The sequence below is a fragment of the Bidens hawaiensis genome, unplaced genomic scaffold (genome assembly GCF_021521415.1).
Source record: "Bidens hawaiensis isolate Kalapana, Puna unplaced genomic scaffold, B.hawaiensis_p1.1 tig00027968_1, whole genome shotgun sequence".
In the NCBI taxonomy this organism is placed as follows: domain Eukaryota; kingdom Viridiplantae; phylum Streptophyta; class Magnoliopsida; order Asterales; family Asteraceae; genus Bidens; species Bidens hawaiensis.
Genome location: NW_027494532.1, coordinates 21,495 through 41,112, shown reverse-complemented (window position 1 = coordinate 41,112; position 19,618 = coordinate 21,495). Strand labels below are relative to the sequence as shown.

General features: G+C 37.9%; 1 protein-coding gene across 1 annotated transcript; it reads left to right on the top strand.

The window, feature by feature from the left end:
• Positions 1-4,139: 4,139 nt before the first annotated feature.
• Positions 4,140-8,015, top strand: LOC143576084 (uncharacterized; the record flags this gene model as incomplete). The annotated part of the gene is made up of 4 exons (XM_077060274.1): positions 4,140-4,647; positions 4,732-4,875; positions 6,437-7,035; positions 7,383-8,015. Coding segments are annotated over 4 exons (1,866 nt in total), but the record flags the coding sequence as incomplete, so codon positions are not given.
• Positions 8,016-19,618: the final 11,603 nt, after the last annotated feature.

The window sequence follows — 19,618 nt, the reverse complement described above, 5'->3', positions numbered from 1 at the left end:
TTTTTAACTTCTTCCATTGGATTGGCCATTTCTTAAACAACTTCAAGATCAACACAAACACAATCTGATTTTGCTTGAAACACACAAGTATAGAGTAATCTAATCGAATGCAATGTATTCGAATACAAGTTAATCGAATGGAGAGTAACTTCTGAGAAAATGATTTAGTATGAATTAATCGAATGGTTTGACAGCCTAATCGAATGAATGGATCTAATCGAATAAGATTATAATCTAATCGAATGGCCTAATCTAATCGAATGGTGATTCGACTAGATTAGGTTTGTGATTCGATTGGAATGTAATCTGGACTCGATTCGATTACAAATGTGATTAGATTAGAACACTTTGATATTCGATTCGATTAAGCTAACTTGATTATATTCGATTAGACTTGAACTCGATTACATTGCAATTGAGACTCAAATCGAATACGGAATTCAATTCGAATACACGCTTTTCTATTCGATTGAACACTATACTTGTGGAAAGTACAAAAGCTACTTTCGGTCACATTTCCAAGATTGCCGTTTTTGAGGATGTCACCTCAATCACCTTGACCCTTTATGGATCTAAGTATTATCCATAACATAATACTTTTAAACACCAAATTTGAAGATTTTAAGCACTTTATCACTTGAATCTTGTACTTTAACACACAAACTTGAACCCAAATCTTGAACACTTGAAGATTATGAACTTATGAACACTTTTCTTCACTTTTATGAACCCGTAACCCACAAATCTTCTTGAAAATCCGTATTCAACACAAACAAGACCAAAATCCAAGTTTGTGACCCAAGATCTACAACTAGTACAGCCCGAAAGCTCTGATACCAATTGTTGGTCCTTTGACCAGATCTAACAACACTATTACTAGTTTACTTGGATCAACCTCTAAACTAGCTAGCGGAAATCACTAGTGAGGACCGAGATCTCGGATCTTGTTTGGTTTTTATTATTGTCGTGAGAAAGAGAGAGTTTGAGAGTTGTAGAGGATAAGATTGACAAAAATGTTATGTGTGTATGAGTTACACACACTATATATAGTGTGTGTGCTCACACGCTTTCTATTGATTATGAATGGCCCGATGGGCTCAAATACAAATGGCCTTGGGCCCAAACATACATAAATAAAAGTCCAACAAGCTAACAAATACATAAACGAAACATAAAATACAAATACGAAAGACTAATTACAGAATGGGCCTAACAAAAACACATACTCTTAAAATATTTAACTTTAAAAGTAACACGGGGAAACACCCCACCAGAGGTGGGCAAATAAACGGGTTAACCGAACCGACCTGAAAATCAAACCGAAACAGAACCGGTTTGAAATCGATTATGTAGAAACTTGTTTGGAACCGATTGAAACCGTCGGTTTGGAATCGGTTTTAATTTTCTCTATCAAAACCGGTTCCAAATCGGTTAACCGAACCAAAACCGGTCAAAACGAACCGAAACAGGTCAAAACCCGAACCAAAACCGATCGTAACATGGTATGTAACCGTTTCAACCCGAACCGAAACCTATCATAAACCGGTTTTAAGTTTTGTTGATTAAACCAAACCGGTTTTAACATAAACCGATTTTGAGTTTTAAACCGGTTTATGCACCTCTAACCCTCACAGTTGGTGGAAAAAGTGGTTTAATAACAAACCGGAGCCGGAGGTAGGGTGTTGGAAAACTAAATTTGATTTATTTTATATTTAACAAATGATTTGAATAATGTTTTTCTTATTTAATAGTTTTGTCCACTAGTTCGTCAATAATTACTGTAGTTATTAGTGGAAGTTCAGTTGCCATTGGATGAGACAAGAGACTGAGAAAGAACCCCTTTGACCGGAGTTCAAAGGAAACTCTAATAATCAGACAGACAGGTATATTCAAAGTGTTATCTACTATATAATCGATATATATGACATTGCAGCGGAAAGGATGAGCCAACCAAGTACAAGCTCTGGTCCTGCAGTTTCAACAATTCCGGAGAACCATTCTATTTCTATTCCTCCACCTCCGTCGCGGCCACCACCGAAACTACTTCTCGATCAGCTCTTCTTTTATTTCTTTCTTTAAATGTTGTTATGTGGACTGAATTTATGAAGCATTGACTAAAGAATGGTTAATAAATACTCAATATTCTATAGTTGAATCTAGAGGTCACAAGATGGATGGCTTGGGTTGGCTGGTCGGAATAGGTTTGGGTCATGACGGGTATGAACCATTTTATATAGAAAAAAGGTTATGATTGGTTTAAGGGGTGTTTGGGATTGCTTATTTTCACCAACTTATAACTTATTATTTATTTTTTAAATGAATAAGGTATTTGGGATTGCTTATGATGTGTGAGGGAAAAGTTTATTGAAAAATTATAAGGAGGTAAAATAAGGAATCCCAAACACCCCAAGTCTAGACGGGTTAAATTAACTTTTATTTGATGGCAGTTACCTATATATATATATATATATATTATAAAAACGCCTACTGTCGCCTGGGTTACGCGTAGCGCACATACCAGCGTCCAGGTTACGTGTTATGCGCATACTGGCCCCTGGTTAGGCGTTTCGCAAGTACCGACTCCTGGTTACAGGTTTCGTGTGCCCAAGTTACGTGTTGCGTGCGTACCGGCGCTTGGTTACACGTTTTGCACGTAGCGACACCCGGATGCACCCAGCGGCGCCTGGTTCCGGTTTTCGAGTGTACATGCGCCTGGTTTATCGTTACGCACGTACTAGCGCTGGATTAGTCGTTACCGGCGCCCAAGTTACGTGTTGCGTGCGTACCGGCGCTCAGTTAAGTGTTTAAGGCGTAGCAATGCCCGGTTGCACGTATCGGCACCTGGTTATGGGTTTCAAGTGTACGGTCGCCTGGTTAGGCGTTATGCGCGTACTAGCGCAGGATTAGTCGGTACGTCCATACCGTTGTTGACGTTTGGTGGCGTTGGCGGGGCTGGCTGCTGACGATGACGTCAGTGGTCTGTGATGTTGACCCGTGGAATTCGGATTCCAATTCCACTTAATTTCTATGAATTCCTAACAACCAGCGGGCCCTGGATTTGGAATTATTTTGGCCCACCTTGATCCGTAAACAAAAGTCTCTTAGGCTATGCGTAGTGGAGGGGCTATAAAATGGGGCGTTTTGCGTCGTGTGGCGTCCAGTCAGCAAAGGGTAAGAATTTGTTTTTGAGGTGTAATGGTGTAGGGGCTACAAATAGTAATATAATATATATATATATATATATATATAGGATGAGTATCATTACAGAACTGTTAAATTATTTAAGAACTTTAAGGAACCCTTGAAAACTAACGTTTTTTGTAAAAATTTTTGTATGTTAATGTTATATAAGTGTAGCTTTATCATTTTTTATATCTATATTTACGATTACAGTTTTAAAATTAGTTTTTATACATATCTATGTTTTGTTTTACATTTATGTAAATTTGTTAGTACATAACATTACATATATGTAAACTTGTGATTAATATATGTAATGAACATTTTTTATGTAAAATATGATAAAACTACTCTTAAATAATGTTAATATATAAAAAAAATTTTAAAGATGTTTGGTTGTTTAGAGTTCCTAAGAGTTCTTACTTTTTTAGAGTTCTTAAAGGATACTAACCCTATATATATATATATATATATGTATATTATATATATATATGTATATATATAACACATTACACACACATATGCATAAAATAATAATATATTCCCCCCTCCTTCCGGCGACAAAAACATCCCGCCCCCGCCCCAATTCGCCTAGGGGGCGGTGTTCGCGCTCATTGTCGCCCAAAATCGCCCAAGCCCAAGCCCCACTACACATTACCTTATATCTTTTCCATCCATCCTGGCTTCCTTGAAGAATTCAAAATTCTTGTGATCAATCCTGAAGTATTTCACTTTTTTAAATTACCTATATTGATCAAAACAATATGGGCTTCTAGTTGAAACCAAAATGAGGCTAACTGTGTGTTTGCTACATTGTTTATATTATATGGAAGGAAAGAGTAGAGAATATGTGAAGTAACGTTGAGTTTAAGCGCTCACTGAATATAATATAGAGTGGTTAATAATCTATAGTTGAAACCCGAAACGAGCTAACATTTGTTTGAATAATTAATTAAATTTCTAATGAAGGAAATAGTAGAGAAGAATACATCAATGTTGGTATTCCGCTTTATGAAGCAGCACTCAAAGGAGATTGGAAGGCTGCTGAACCCATTCTTAAAAACTGGCCAGCTCTGGTAGGTTTTGCTATCACAGAAAACCATGAAACAGTGCTTCACATTGCTGCATCAGCAAAAAGCACCATGGCTGTGGAGTTTGTGAAAAATCTGGTAGAATTTATGAAAAGAGATGATTTGGAAGTACAAAACAAAAGTTACGATAGCGCCCTCAGTTTAGCAGCCGTAGCGGGAAATATAGAAATAGCAAAAACAATGCTGGAAAAGAATCCGGGATTGATTGACATCCCTAATAAACAAGGACTTATGCCGCTCTATATGGCAGCTTTGTTTGCCTACCCTGAGATGGTAAGGCATTTGTATGGTATCTCGAAAAAAATGGCGGGCGATTTTTGGACAGTTACTAATCGGGGTTGGGTCCTTCAAAAATGTGTTGAATCTGAAATCTTCGGTACGTCGTAATTCTTACAGGTCCATTTAATCTATGCATCAACCTATGCAATTATTCTCATAAACAAAATCGTTTATTTTGTAGATGTTGCTATAAAAATAGTTAACGAGATCCCCAACGTACTAGAAAACAAGGTCTTAGTTCGAGATATTCTATTAGCTTTGGCTGGGAAGACTAAGGCGTTTGAAGGAGAAAAACCAAATGTTGTCTTCAGAGTCATCAAGTCATGTAAGCTTGTGCTCTCTTACTGTATTTTCTTTGTTTCATTATACATTCAACCCATAAACACTCATTATATATGCATATGCTTCTGGTATTAAGTAGATTAATAGAGTATACAGCCAAAGAATGAAAAAGAAAGTGGTCAGGGGTTGTGTGTGGATGACTAGAGTTTCAAGTAGTTATAACTTGTAAGTGTAAATTTTCTCAAAAGTATGTGACTGACAAAACAAGACCTTGAGTTTGTTTTTGTTTCAATGTGGGTAATTTGAAAAGTAAAATGGTTAAGGATGGATTAAAAGTAAGGGTGGCAAAACAAACTCAAATGGGTTGTTTTGGGTCAATATGGATAATTTTTAAAAGTGGAATGAGTCAGGATGGATCAAAAGAAATTTTCAGTGAGTTCAAGATGGGTTGGGGAAATGCTAATGACTTTTGGTTATGGGTTAGAATGGGTTTCTTTATGGGTTAGAAACTTAGAATGGACTAAAACAAGCTCCATCCAATTTTGTTTTAAACAAAACCCACGAAACCGAGAAATCGAAACCGAACAGGTACCAAACCACCGAAATGAAAAAAAAAAACCGAACAAAAAAACCAAAAAAATTGAACCTGAACAGACACAAAACTGTGTTTTTTTTAATTGAACGAGGATGACGGGGGAAACATTTTAGTTATTCTACATTTTGCGTTTTTGGTTTATACTTTGAGTTATTTTTTTTTATTAATTTTTTTGAGAGGTTTGTGAAACCCTTTGTATTTTAAGCTACACTTGGGTCAAGATGGGTTAGCTTTACCCATCTTGACCCATACACATCCTAACCCTCTATTTTAAAAATTTATCATGACCCATACCCGTCCTGACCTATACACATTCTTTTAATAATTCTCTACGAGTTTCGTATGGGTTGACAAGATAAAACTGACTTTTGTTCATGGGTCAAGAGGAACAAAATAATTTAGACCTAGGGCCTGTTTCGTTGGTAGGAATTCATAGAAATTCAATTGAATTGAAATTTGAATTCAGCGGGTCAATGGCCACCGCAATAGACCAACGTAGTCATCGTAAGCGGCCATCCTCACTGCTGTCACCAACCGTCATCGACCCGTTACGCACATAGAAAGTAATCCGGTGCCAGTACGTCCATAGCAATTATCCAGAACGCGGGTACGCGCAGTTGGGTGGCCGGTACGCACCTAATGCGTAGTTGCGTAGAGCGCAGTCAAACAACGCAATACGCGCGTAACGTGGCATCAGAGCGTGTCACCCGGCGTGATATATGTGTTTAACGCGGCATCGGTACATGCGTAATGCATAACCCAGCGCCGGTACGTACGCGTGTGACAAATAACTTCGTGCCGTGGCACCAGTAAGCATTTTTATAATAGATGGTTAATCGCCATTTCAAAAATAAAAAAAGTTAAAAGTTAACCCATCTTGATCACAACTCATCATAACCTTTTTTTAAATGGCACTTCATAACCTGCATTCATCCCGATCCAACAAAAACAACCTAATCTTGCCACCTTTATGTAAGATGATAGTCTTCTTGTTTTTTTCTTTTTCTAGTTTTTGCAGTTGTTGGTGTGAAGGAAAATAAAGAAAAAGAAAGTGAAGCCCTACAATTATTAAAAATAATTTGGGGAAAAGCTGCAAAGCTGTCCAAAAAGGATATTGATGATATACTCCGAGGACCGCTTGTTGTGGTTAAAAAGGAAAATAAAGAAAAAGAATGTGAAGCTCTGCCATATTTAAGAAAACTTTTGGAGAAAATGGACACAAAGCTTAAGATCGAGATTGAAAAGGAAAATCAAGTACAAATACAAACAAAAAATACAACAGATACCTACCCTTCCCGAGTACTTTTTGTTGCTGCAAAAAAGGGCAACATACATTTTATAACCGAGCTCATTCGCTTATATCCTGATGCGATATGGAAAATAGATGATAAAGGAAAAACTATATTTCACTTGGCGATCAAACGTCGTCATGCAAAGATCTATAATTTGTTATATGAGATTGGTGCAATGAAAGACTTAATAACTTCCATCAAAGACATAAGCGGTAATAACATGTTGCATATGGTTTCAAAGAGTGGTAAGCAAACTCGATTTCAAGAAGTTTCTGGAGTTGCCTTACAAATGCAACGAGAGTTATTATGGTTTAAGGTACGTCTTTATCTTTTTTTATCTTGCATAACATCTTTCTTCCTACATATGTTCGTAAGGTCAACTTAGATGCCAAACATTTAATGATGTTGTACAAACTCAAACCTCAAAAAATAGAACCTAAGCATAAATAAATATATACTATTCACATAACCTTCTAAATCATTTTATTTAAGAAATTAGTTTAGTAAATCATATGTAAATATATAATACCTACACTACTTACGTCAATTTAAAGTAACAAAGAATGTTTGTAGGCCAATTTGATATGATATGATATGTTAACTGTTTTGATGGACACCAATGGAGGGAAAGGTTTGGAATAGATGATTTAATATATTTTACAGGAGGTAGAGCACATGATCCCACCTCAATACATAGAGAGGAAGAATAATGCTGGTGAAACGCCACGAGAGTTATTCACCAAGAAACATGCAGACTTGGTAAACAAAGGCGAGCAATGGATGAAAGATACGGCATCTCAGTGTATGGTGGTTGCAACCCTCATAGCCACCATCGTATTTGCAGCCGCTTTTACACTTCCAGGTGGATACAACCAGGGCACTGGTATTCCTTTCTTCCGCAAAGAACCAGCCCTCATAATTTTTGTGATCTCAGACGCAATTTCTTTAATATCCTCATCAACCTCGATCCTCATATTCTTATCTATCCTCACATCACGTTATGCTGAAAATGATTACTTGGCTTCTTTACCAAATAAACTAATGTTTGGTATTGCGACGCTCTTCCTCTCTATTGTAACCATGATGATTGCATTTAGTGCGAGCTTCTTTGTACTTTATGATAAAAAGGTAGAGTGGGTGCCAATCACTATCACCAGTTTGGCTGCCATGCCGGTCATTCTATTCGCCATACTGCAATTCCGTCTTCTAAAGGATATTTATTACTCGACATATGGATCTAGACATCTCTTTAGGCCCAAGAAACGCATCCTTTACTAGTAAAATCTATGTTATATTTTTTTTTCTAACATTCACGTACTTTTTCACCCACGTTTGTCTTGATCGATATGCTTATTTCTTTTGTAAACCTACAATCATTTTGAGTAAAATAAACAACGTTGTTGTTTAATAAGTTACCTTTAACTTCTAATCATTTTGATAGAAAACAAATCTGTGTTTAATGTCCATTTTCCCTGCATTTGTTTAGTTAAATAATGTCACGTCGTATAAATGTTTATTGGATCATGTTACTTTCTTGAGGACCTAAATATAGGTCTTCGATTCAACGCAAAGCAAATGAGTTAAAGTTAAGGTGTATCTACTATTGGGTTAATTTTTGTCCATGAGAAAACCTAACAACAATCTTAACCATCATTGGATTTATTACTATTATTATTATAATGTTTAAAAAGAAAAAAAAATAATAATACTATATATTTTGTTACTTTACGTTACATACACCAAAAAAAAACCAAACTGGTGATTTTGGTTTTGTTTTTTCACAAGGTTTTTGGTGTGAATTTTTTTCTTTTGCTACTGCCGAATACATCAGAGAAAGAGAAAGTAAGTTTTGGTGTTTTATTCCTATGGTGTTTTGTGAAGATAAGAAACGTGCCAGAGATCGATTCATTCTCTCGTTGGTGATATCTCTTACTTTGTATTCTTTTGTAGTTTTGATTCCATATACTTGAAGATTGTTTTGTACCAAATATATGATGATTTGTGTATGCCTCTAGCTTTACCTAGAGAAGAACTTTTGTATTGCTCATTATTGATGATAGTGAATTTGAAGCGGCTCTAGTAGTACCGTGGTTTTTACTCTCGTCTTGAGTGGTTTTCCACGCTAAAATTATTGTGTCATATTTACTTTTAAATAACCCTTATTTGTTTGCATCCTCATTGGTTCATTCGGGTCGGGAAAAAAATTTAGCCAAACGAAAATTAATTCCGTAATTTTTATTTATCATTCGTGGCTAGGTGGTCGTTTTTCCCAACATCTACAACAACCAGATTTATAAATTTGAATAGCTCTCAACCAAAGCCTATTCAACAATATGATTTTTCGATTTCTAAAACCTTCACCGTTTGAAAGTAGATCATTGATTGTCTATACGGTAGAGATCGGAGATATTTTATCAATTTGTTTTCTAACTTTATACTCTAAATGCACTTTTTTTAAATCTCTACTTGTTATAATCATCATATTGTAGCTCTATATTCACAGCGAACAACATGCAATCATCTTGCTAGCAATGTATGAAACTAAGAATGTTTGATGCGGAAGGGGCTTTAAAGCCTCTCGACAGTGCCATGTCACTGTCACATGAGCACTGAAGGCTTTAAAACCCCTATCTCACGTGGGGCTTTAACCAGCTTTTTATTTTAAATAAAATTTAAAAACCCAATAAAGAAAGTTAAAAAAAACTTAAACTAGCTAAATTAAAATAAAACCATAATAAACAATAAAGTTGCATAAGTTAACTAGAAGAAAACTTGCCCTCGTCTGCATATTTGGCTAGGATCCCGGCCTTTTTTCCTCCAAAAAGCCCGCCTCGTCGGGGTCACACCCCAACCTAACTACAGAACATGTTGAGTACGACATAATTTGTATCATAGCTCAAAATACATTAAATAAATATAGAGAATAACTAATTAGTTTATTCAAATCAATGTACACATTGTCTCAACAAAGAAAACAAAAGCATAATTACATCATCTCAAAACCGAACATTGTTCTTTATTTTTAATTCAAAACCTAAGGTCCAATTAAGTCTTGCATCTTCAATCATCTCATGCGATATGTGTAAAAATAGATGTATTTTGTCAACATAAAGTTGAGCGAGCAACCACAATTTTAAGTAATATAATAAATAAAAATTACAACTTCTTGCAACATGTGAATTACATCAACTAGTATAACATAAATATATCAGTGTCATTTCCCATCGACCCAAAAATGGTGTCGAGTTACTCCGACTGTATATGATCATACTATGAGGATGAGATACCAACCAACTATAAGAGCAGTAACACATAGGCATGTAATAATTAACAACAATTGAGCAATAGCACAAATACGCAAATATTGAAATTGTGTTTCAGTATATAATTGTGTAAATAACACTAAGTAGGGTTTTGTGTATACATAAAGCTCCCAAAACAAAAATAGAAAAAAGGGGATGTGATTACTCACCTTGGCAATTAGGCGAGCGAAAAACGAGAAGATGAGATAAGCGTGTAATTAAGCATGTCGACCACTTTTAAATAAAATACCCTAAAAATTAGAATAACAAACTATATTACAAATCGAGAATAAACATACTGAAATTAATTTAAAGTACAAGTTATAACTCCATTTATGAAGAAAACGAGGAATAAGCGAGCCCACTGACTTGAAAATAAAATATTCTATAAAAAACACAACAATTCTCCTTTTGAAACCGAACTGAACCGAAAAAAAGTTATTATTAATTAATTCCTACCCTAACTCTAGTTATGGAGAAAACTAGAGTTAAACGAGTGTTGGTTCGTCACTGACCCGGATGTTGGTATAAGACTGGATTAAGGCCTAACAAGCCAAAATGAAATAAGACTAAAACATAAAAGGGTCAGAGGCTAATTCGGAATAGTTCATGGTGAAATTGAAAAGTCCCAAAGTAACTTTAACGTAAACCCTAACAAGCCAAAATGAAATTGACCACCGAAATCCCATTAATCATTGAAATTGATTGAGGGATTTCATTTAGAATGTACAAATGAACATCTTTCATATTCAACACTTACCCGGAAAATGGACGGAGTGGGCAGAAACCAAAAAGTCAAAGTCTTGACATTTGAAAGTTCAACCGTCAAGAAGTTAAGTAATTAACAACTAAAACCCTAAATTGATAGTGAGGAAGTGATGAATATCAAAGGAGCAAGCTGAAGCTAATGCTATGCCAAAAGGGGGAGAATATTCTTGAAGCCTTTTAAAAGGCAACTGAGAAGAAACCACAACCAATATAGCTGCTGAACAAGCTGCACGGTTAAAAAAAAGGCTGAGGAAAGAAAAGGAGGCCAATGACAAGGCTTTAGTTAGGTAACTAAGGGAAAAGCCGAATGAAACAAGCTTATAAAAGTCTAAGAGACTAAAGTGTATGTTTAAAGGTTGTAAAAAGGGAAGAAAGGGTAAACAAAGACCAATTGTTATTCAAACAACTGGTCAATCAGAAGATATACTAGTAGTTTCCCAAACTACTGATGACCAACAGCTATTTCACCAACAACTGATACTAGACCAATAGTTTCACAAACTATTGATCCTGCTGAAATTCAATAAACTACTGGTACTCCATAAGAACCAACAATAGTTTCAGAGACTGTTGATGCACCTGTAGGATCCCAGCCGGATCTACACAGGAGTATCTCGTAACACGAGGGTGCGGAATCCCCACGTATACGATATGAGTGATGAGAAGATTAACAAGTAAATCACACGTAAAGAACACGAGTAAGTAAGATAATACTTGTTATATTGCAAACTGTAATAGTCAAAGAACAAAACACGTAACACACAGTGTCACAAACCAGCCGTTCAAGTTGTTCCAAAGAAGCCGAAGTTAGGAATATATATATCACGACAACTTCGCCTAACATGCTAGGCGAAGTTGTCTTAACTTCGCTTCTTTCCCAAGTTCGCTTAAACACAAACCAAACTTAACACGTTCAAAACAAAACGAACAACGTAAACGATTACAGACACAAATAAACACGAGACACTGAACTACTGGCATCATGCACCAACAGACTCCCCCTTGGCAGTAGCTTCGTATCTCTATCTTCTTTCTCGTGTCTTGTAATCCAAAAATCTCGTGCCCATCGTCTTCAAGCATGAATTCCCTGTCTTACACAGACAGAGACCACCCTCTGGTACTTCTTAGCTTCATCCTTCCACGCAGGAAGATAGAAAATCTTCTTATCATTAAGTACATGCAAATCAGCTTGAGACAAATTAACCAAGTGCATTGGATCATACACTCTCAGGATCTCCTGTTCATCCTCATCTTCCATCACGGCCTCAGCAGTCTGGCAGTCAACATACCACCACTTGAGATCCTTCAACACATCCTTGGGCATCACCTTCATTGGAACCTCCTTCAAACATCGAATTGGCTTGTATTTCATTACCATCCAGGGTTTACCGTCAGCCCTCATGCCTCGTTCTTTGTCTTCGACCAACTTCCCTTTCTGAGGCTTCAACAACTCAAACTTTTTCTCTTTCACACTTTCCTTCCACACGATCTTTCCAACCCATCTCGCAAAGTTGTCATCACTTCGATTAATCAATCTCAGATGTGCCAAATCTTTCACCTCACACTCAGGCAAGGTGTTGAGCAATCTCAAAGCCTTCTTAAAATACTGAACCCCATCATATCGCTTTATCACAAACAATTTTAGCTGCTCATTATACAACCAACAGATAATACTTTTCTTTGATTCAGCATAGCCCTTGACACTGTAACTTTTCTTGAACATTGTTGGAACTACAGGTTTCTTAGTCTTAAAGAACCATTGCGCACAACCTTCCTTCCATCTTGACTGTTCTTCCCACTCAGAATCACACGAAACATTTTCATCTTGACTCAACTTTACTTCATCAACACTTGGAATACCATGCTCTACACCATCATCAACTATCTCTCCTTCTTCCAACTCACTATCAATATCTATCTGTTCCCCAATCTTTTCAATCTCACTAGCCGTCAATACATCATCAACTAAATCATCATCATCATTTCCCACCACTTTCTCATCGTCTACAACCACCACATTCTCACCACCTGTACTGCCTGACGGACCAGCAGACTCCCCCTGAGATGTGGAAGTCCCAAGATTTTGTTCAGTTCTTGGCAACTCACCACATGCATCTTTCGATGCATTGGGATCATCGTCCCTATCTTGTCTCTTCTTTGTCCTCAATTCATCACCCTTGCAACTCGTCTCCCCCTGAGATGTTAAGAACTGTTTAAGAATATCAAAGAGTTTACAGTGCTCAATGAGAAGTGATGATTGGATCTGATTATCTGCCACAAGGCGCTGAATGGCGTGTGTATGAATGAGATTAATCCGCGACTATTCAGCAACAACCCTTTCAAGAGCCGCGATTCTCTCAGAGTTAGACAAGGTAGCATCAAAGTCAAACCGCATATGAGAAATATCTTGAGCATACGGCGGTGGAATTCCTAAACTAGCTGGAATATCAGAGGTAGGCTGAATAGTAACCGTGGGTGGTATTGAGACAGGTAACCCAGCAGTCGCTACCAGTGTCGACTCAACAAATCTAGCGACCACCTCTGATGGAGTAAGAGTAGGAGGCGGTAAAGAAACAATCCCCGTTAATGTAAACTGGAACGTGGTTGGAGGAATACCAAAGGATGATGATACAGTCACCAAGGGTACACTGGAGGTGACTGGTAAAGTAACTGCCGAAGAGACCGGTAACATAGACATACCCGAAAATGATGGTGGAGTAAACTGAACAACCCTTGAACTTTCACCAACTTTAGAACTTTCACCAACCTTTGCCTTCTTTGATCTTCATACCAAACGATACAAATCCTCCTCAAAATCTGATTCACTATCATCGGAGTCTTTCTTTCGTTTTCCATGAATTCTTTCTTGTCTGGCAAGAATTTGCTGTGCTTCGACTATATCGTCAGTGGAGGAATCAGAGACAGTTCCCTCAGAATCCGCCACAGATGTACTGACCATGGAAACATTTACACCAGACACTGCTGCCGTTGAGGCTGGAAGTTCAATAGAATCTACCGTACCCATATCAAAGAAATCATTCCCACCAAAGGCAACATCAAGATCTACTTGTTCTTCTGGAGCTGCCACAGGGTCAACAAGAGGTGCTTGTTATACCACCGGAGGTTGACCGACAGAGGTGGTGGTTGAACCACAGGAGGTGGTTGAGGGATATTGGCCTGTTGAGGTGCTGGATCAAGAACTCATCTTCCAGAGGAGAAACATAAGAAGGATTCAATAAGTACCCAAACAAGGCAGTGTGCCGTGGGCGTAGCTCTTCCTTACTACGTGCACTAGAAGATCGACATTTCAGAAGATTCTCTTAGAAACACTCTCCACATAAGAAATGGGACGACGTTGTGGCAGATTTGGAGCTACATGATTGAGGATCATCTGTAAAAATCTTGGGTACATCAAAAATCTTTCCCGAGCCACCGCGCATCTCTGACGATCGATCTCATAAAAAATTATCTGACTAAAGCTGTAAGGCTTGTTGTAAGTCAACGCAGTCATCGCCGATTGCATTGTTGCACCCATACCATCTGTACCAGCTTTGCGACCAGACATGCACACAATCAACACGTGCATAAGGAACCGCCACTGATCTAACAAAAACCCCTTTCTCCTCTGAGAGTCTCCCAACGGACCCGAATACCCCATACGCAGAAACGCACCATCTCTGAACGTAGCCAGAAACTCAGTACGATCCTCAATTGTCTCAACCCCGAACTTTAATGCTTCCCTGATCTAATTAGCCGAGAACTGTACCACTTGGTTATTGACAGTGGCACGCATAACTGAAGGTTCAACTCTACAGTCGTATTCAACGATTCTCCAAAAGTCTTCAATATTTGGTCGTGAAATCGGAAGAGTAGTAGTAATGGCATGAAAAATACGTGAGCGAACGAGAAATGAAATGATCTCACAATAGTCCTCAATTCCACGAGCATCCGGATCCAAGGTGATATACATGTTGTGACCCAGGAAAAATTGTCTCCTATCATTGTCTCCTCCGTCTCCACCAGTTCCCCCAGCACCTGCCACAGCAGCCATATCTGTAAAATAAACGAATGAAATCAGACACGTATGGTAGCAGTTTACAACTTCGCCTTGCATGGTATAGGCGAAGTTGTAGCTTTAGCGATGTTGAGGTTATGGCGAAGTTAGATTAACTTCGCTGAAACCCTAACTTCGCTACTATAACGAAGAATTATTCGACACCCACTAATGTCTAGGAAAGGCTGATCAGAGAGTATCAATATGAAAAGATTAAAGCGATTAGAGTGTCCGGTAACATATTATCACCAAAAGGGCCTTCAATCGGACCGACAAGGAGGTAAGGGTTTGATCCAAAACACGGGTTCAAAACAGATCATTTGAAAACCAATTAACAATATGCAATACGAATTGTGAATAGCAACGATCAGACCAACCTTGATTATGGATTAAAAAGAGATAAACAGAAGGTGTGATTCTACTGGTAAGTTCGCCAAGGGTTTATGAGTTTAAAGGTTTGACTAATTTTGATCACAGTCCCCTGTTATATAGTTTTGAAAAACCCAGGGACGAAGTTAAATTAACTTCGCCCGTTAAGCAACTTCGCCCAACCAGGTAACTTCGCATAAAGTCAAACTAAAGTCAACTTCTCTTAAAAACAACTTCGCTCAAAGTCAACTTCGCCCATTGTTAAGTTAAATAAAATAAAAAATATGAGATCAAAAACAAGTAACCAAGAGTTTATGAAAACAAATCATAAGACAAAACTCATAATAAAAGTTAAATAAAATGGATAAACGAGATCAAATTTTAGTCTTGATCGAAACCTGCATGTTTTTAAAAAAGATCCGAACAGGAATCATATTGATTAAGAGGCTGTCACACAGATCCATGTTCAGCGGTATTATGACATAGAGAAACAGGTTGTAAGCAGGTATAAAACTTAGTATGGTTTTCATTGCTTCTGTGATACGGATTAGTTTCAATTAAGCTCAAAATTTAGATGGACATCACATGAGAGATTGTGATGCCTCCTATCTATTCTCAAAGCGTATTTGGCTTTCCCCAAGTCACCCCGAGTTGACTTCGAACCGTAGTGTCTGATTAATCTATATTCACATGTCTACCTTCCGATTCGTCTTCCCGATCTTTCTTATACTTTGAAGTATTCTTTCTTGCCCCTTTCTTAATATATGCAATCAGATAATATTCATAAGGCTCAATGATGATAACGAAAGTATTTTTTTTAACAAGAACACAACTGCAAGGTTGGATCAGTTTATCTATCACTTTCCAAGGTTGGATCAATTTTCATTTTTAAAACCAATAAAGAAACTTCTTGCGAAGTTATAGACTGAAAATATTATATCATTTCCCCAAAAAGAAATTTTAGTTCAAACACCCCGATCAAGTCAAAGTCTTTAGGTAAACGGCTATCCTGATGATCCAGTGGATCAGCCGAACCGACCCCATACTAATATGTGTCCCTCTGACTAAGTATGAACGACTAATTTTAAGCGAAAGAATAAAAACCCATCATAAACCGCCACAGTCGCTTTCAGTCATATGGCTAATGGCTATCCTTATAATCTACAAGTAGATGCAAGGACCAAACATATTCATGGAATATGTCCTTCAGACTTGAGCAACCGACATAATTAAAGCGATAGTGATGTTTTTTCTAAGAAAATAAGAAAAACAAGGTTACTCGGGATTGATCATCCCATTTAGCTCAACAAGGTTTTGAAAACGGGATCGGTCAAACGCTTTTGTAAAAAGATCGGCAAAATTATCCAGAGAATCAACCTTTTCAAGCAAAATTAATTTTTTCTTAGCACAATCCCGTATAAAATGATGACGAATGTCAATATGTTTAGTTGAACTGTGTTTAACGAGATTGTTAGTTACTGAGATAGCAACAGTGTTATCAATGCAAATAGGAGTTTGAGTGAAATTCAGACCATAATCGCGCATTTGCTGTTGTATCCATAAAACCTGGGAGCAGCAATTGGATGCTGCCATGTATTCTGTTTCTTGCATTTCCACGACACCAATCTTCCACCAAGAAACTGACATCCACCGGTTGTTGACTTCTTGTTCTGATTGCAACCTCCATAGTCAGAATCGGTGTATGCTACCAAATCCAGTTCTCCCCCTTTCGAGTACCATAGTCCCAACTTAGGCTTCCTTTAAGATATCGTAAGATTATTTTCACTCCCTTCATGTGTGATTCTTTCGGGTTTGCCTGAAAACGAGCACAAAGACAAACTGCAAACATAATGTCAGGTCTAGATGTAGTTAGATACATTAAAGAACCTATGATTTCCCGATATTGAGTGGGATCCACATCTTCATCACTGTCGGAATCAGCACCCAGTTTGTGGTTGACGCAGATTGGAGTGTCAAACGGGGTACTATCATCCATCTTAAAGCGTTTAAGCACATCATGGACATACTTCATTTTGATGAATAAACATGCCATCTTTCTTCTGATATACCTGCAATCCCAAAAAGAAAGTTAATTCGCCCATGGCGCTCATCTCAAACCTTTTTTTCGTGACAGCTTCGAAATCCTGACACATAGTAACCCTTGAGGCAGCGAAAATGATATCGTCCACATAAACCTGAACGAGTAGAAAATCACCCCCTTTCCGTTTGACAAACAAGGTACTGTCGATCTTCCCTCTCTCAAACCCATTCTCTAGCAAGTAATCTGACAAAGTTGCATACCAGGCCCGAGGTACCTGATGTAGCCCATATAATGCTTTGCTCAGCTTGTACACATGATCAGGAAAATCTGGGTCAGGGAAACCCAGAGGTTATTTAACGTATACCACCTCATCGACTTTTCCATTTAGAAACGCACTCTTCACGTCCAACTGGAATACTTTCATCTCTTTGTGTGCAGCAAAGGCTAGGAACAGTCGAATTGCTTCCAATCTTGCCACAGGAGCAAACACTTCATTGTAATCAATTCCTTCCTGTTGATTAAACCCTTTGACTACCAATCTTGCCTTGTTGCGAATGATTACTCCCTTCTCATCTCTCTTACACTTGAATACCCACTTTGTACCGATAGCGTTCACATCTTGTGGTTTTTCAACTAACTGCCATACTTCCATCTTTTCAAACTGAGCCAGTTCTTCCTGCATGGCTTCAACCCACGAGCTATCCTTAAGTGCCATTTGATAATTCTTTGGTTCTATCTGGCTGATGAAGCAGGCGTACAAGCATTCATTTATAATACTAGAGTCCTTCATGCTTGCATACACACATGTTTTTTCATCCAAACTTCTTCTAGTACGTACACCATCAGAAGGATTGCCGATCACATTTTCTAAGGGATGATTCTTGTGAGTTTTGGTGGTTTGTACCGTATCGACTTCCAGATCATTTTCTAGATTTGGAGAGAGTTCATGTGAGTGATGCTGAGTGTGAAATGGATTGTAGATTTCATCTTCATTCGAGACAGCCGGATTTTCAACCGTACTTGACGAGGTTGGTTGATTTTCATTATATAGCGGGCGTTGTACAATGGTCTCCTCTTCGTCAAACAGCATCTGTGTGGCCATTTTCTCATCTGTGTCTGCAAAATTCAAGTAAGGCACATTAAAAGATTTGAATAGCTTATCATAGTCGAAAGCCTCTGCTGGTCCCATGCTAGGCCTTGGTGATTTGTAACTAGTAATGTCTGTGTTACAGACTACCACAACCTTGCTGTTTGATAGATTAAAGACTCTTATGTCCCAACAACATAGCCAACTAGGATACCTTCGTCAGCTTTCTCACCAAATTTAGAGTTAGTCTTTAATATCAAACATGAGGACGCGAAAGGTTCAAGACCTTTCAAATTTGGCTTTCTACCATGCATAAGTTCATAACAGGTTTTCTTTAATCTTTTAACAGTTAAAACACGATTAAGGATATAACAGGCTGTAGCAACAGCCTCATCCCAGAACACCACAGGAAGTTTAGCATCTGCCAGCATGGTCCTGGCGCCTTGGATTAGAGTTCTATTTTTCCTTTCAGCCATTCCATTTTGTTGTGGAGTATATGGGGCGCTGTACTGATGTTCTATCCCTTTCTGCAAACAAAACATCTCCATCTGATAGTTCTTGAACTCTGTACCATTATCACTTCTGATGTACTTAACCTTTCTCCCAACAATATTTTCCACCTTGGTAATCAAGTTAATTACCAACTGAACTGTTTCATCTTTTGCCTTCAGAAAAATAGACCCAAGAGTATCGTGAGTAGTCATCGGTTACTACCAAACAGTATGAAGTTCCTCCTAGACTTTTTACATTCACAGGACCAAAGAGATCCATGTGAAGCAAGTCCAGGGTGCTGACAATTGAGTTAATCTTCTTGGAGTGATGAGGCTTCTTGTGTTGTTTTCCTTTCTTGCATGACACACATTGGTATTCAAAATTGAAGTTCTTCAAGGGGACCCCAAGTACCAGCCTATTCTTGACAATGTAATTCATCTTGCGAAGGTGAATATGACCTATTATTTGGTGCCACAACTCTGACTCAGATTCTGTTGCTTTTGACAGAAGACATGACTCTTCAGTTGCCATCTCGGTTGATCGCATATCCATCACATACGTGTTCCTTTCTCCTGGAGCCTTTATCACGATCCAGGTCTCTGTTATCTTGATACCAGGATAAAGTACGAGTGCCTCATCTTTAGTAAAATGAACAGTGTATTCTTTGTCACAGATCTGAGAGACACTCAACAGGTTGTGCTTCAACTCTTCCACAAAATTCACTTTTTCGAACTTTATTCTTCCATTCGTCACAGTCCCAATACCAGTAATTCTTCCTCCACTTTC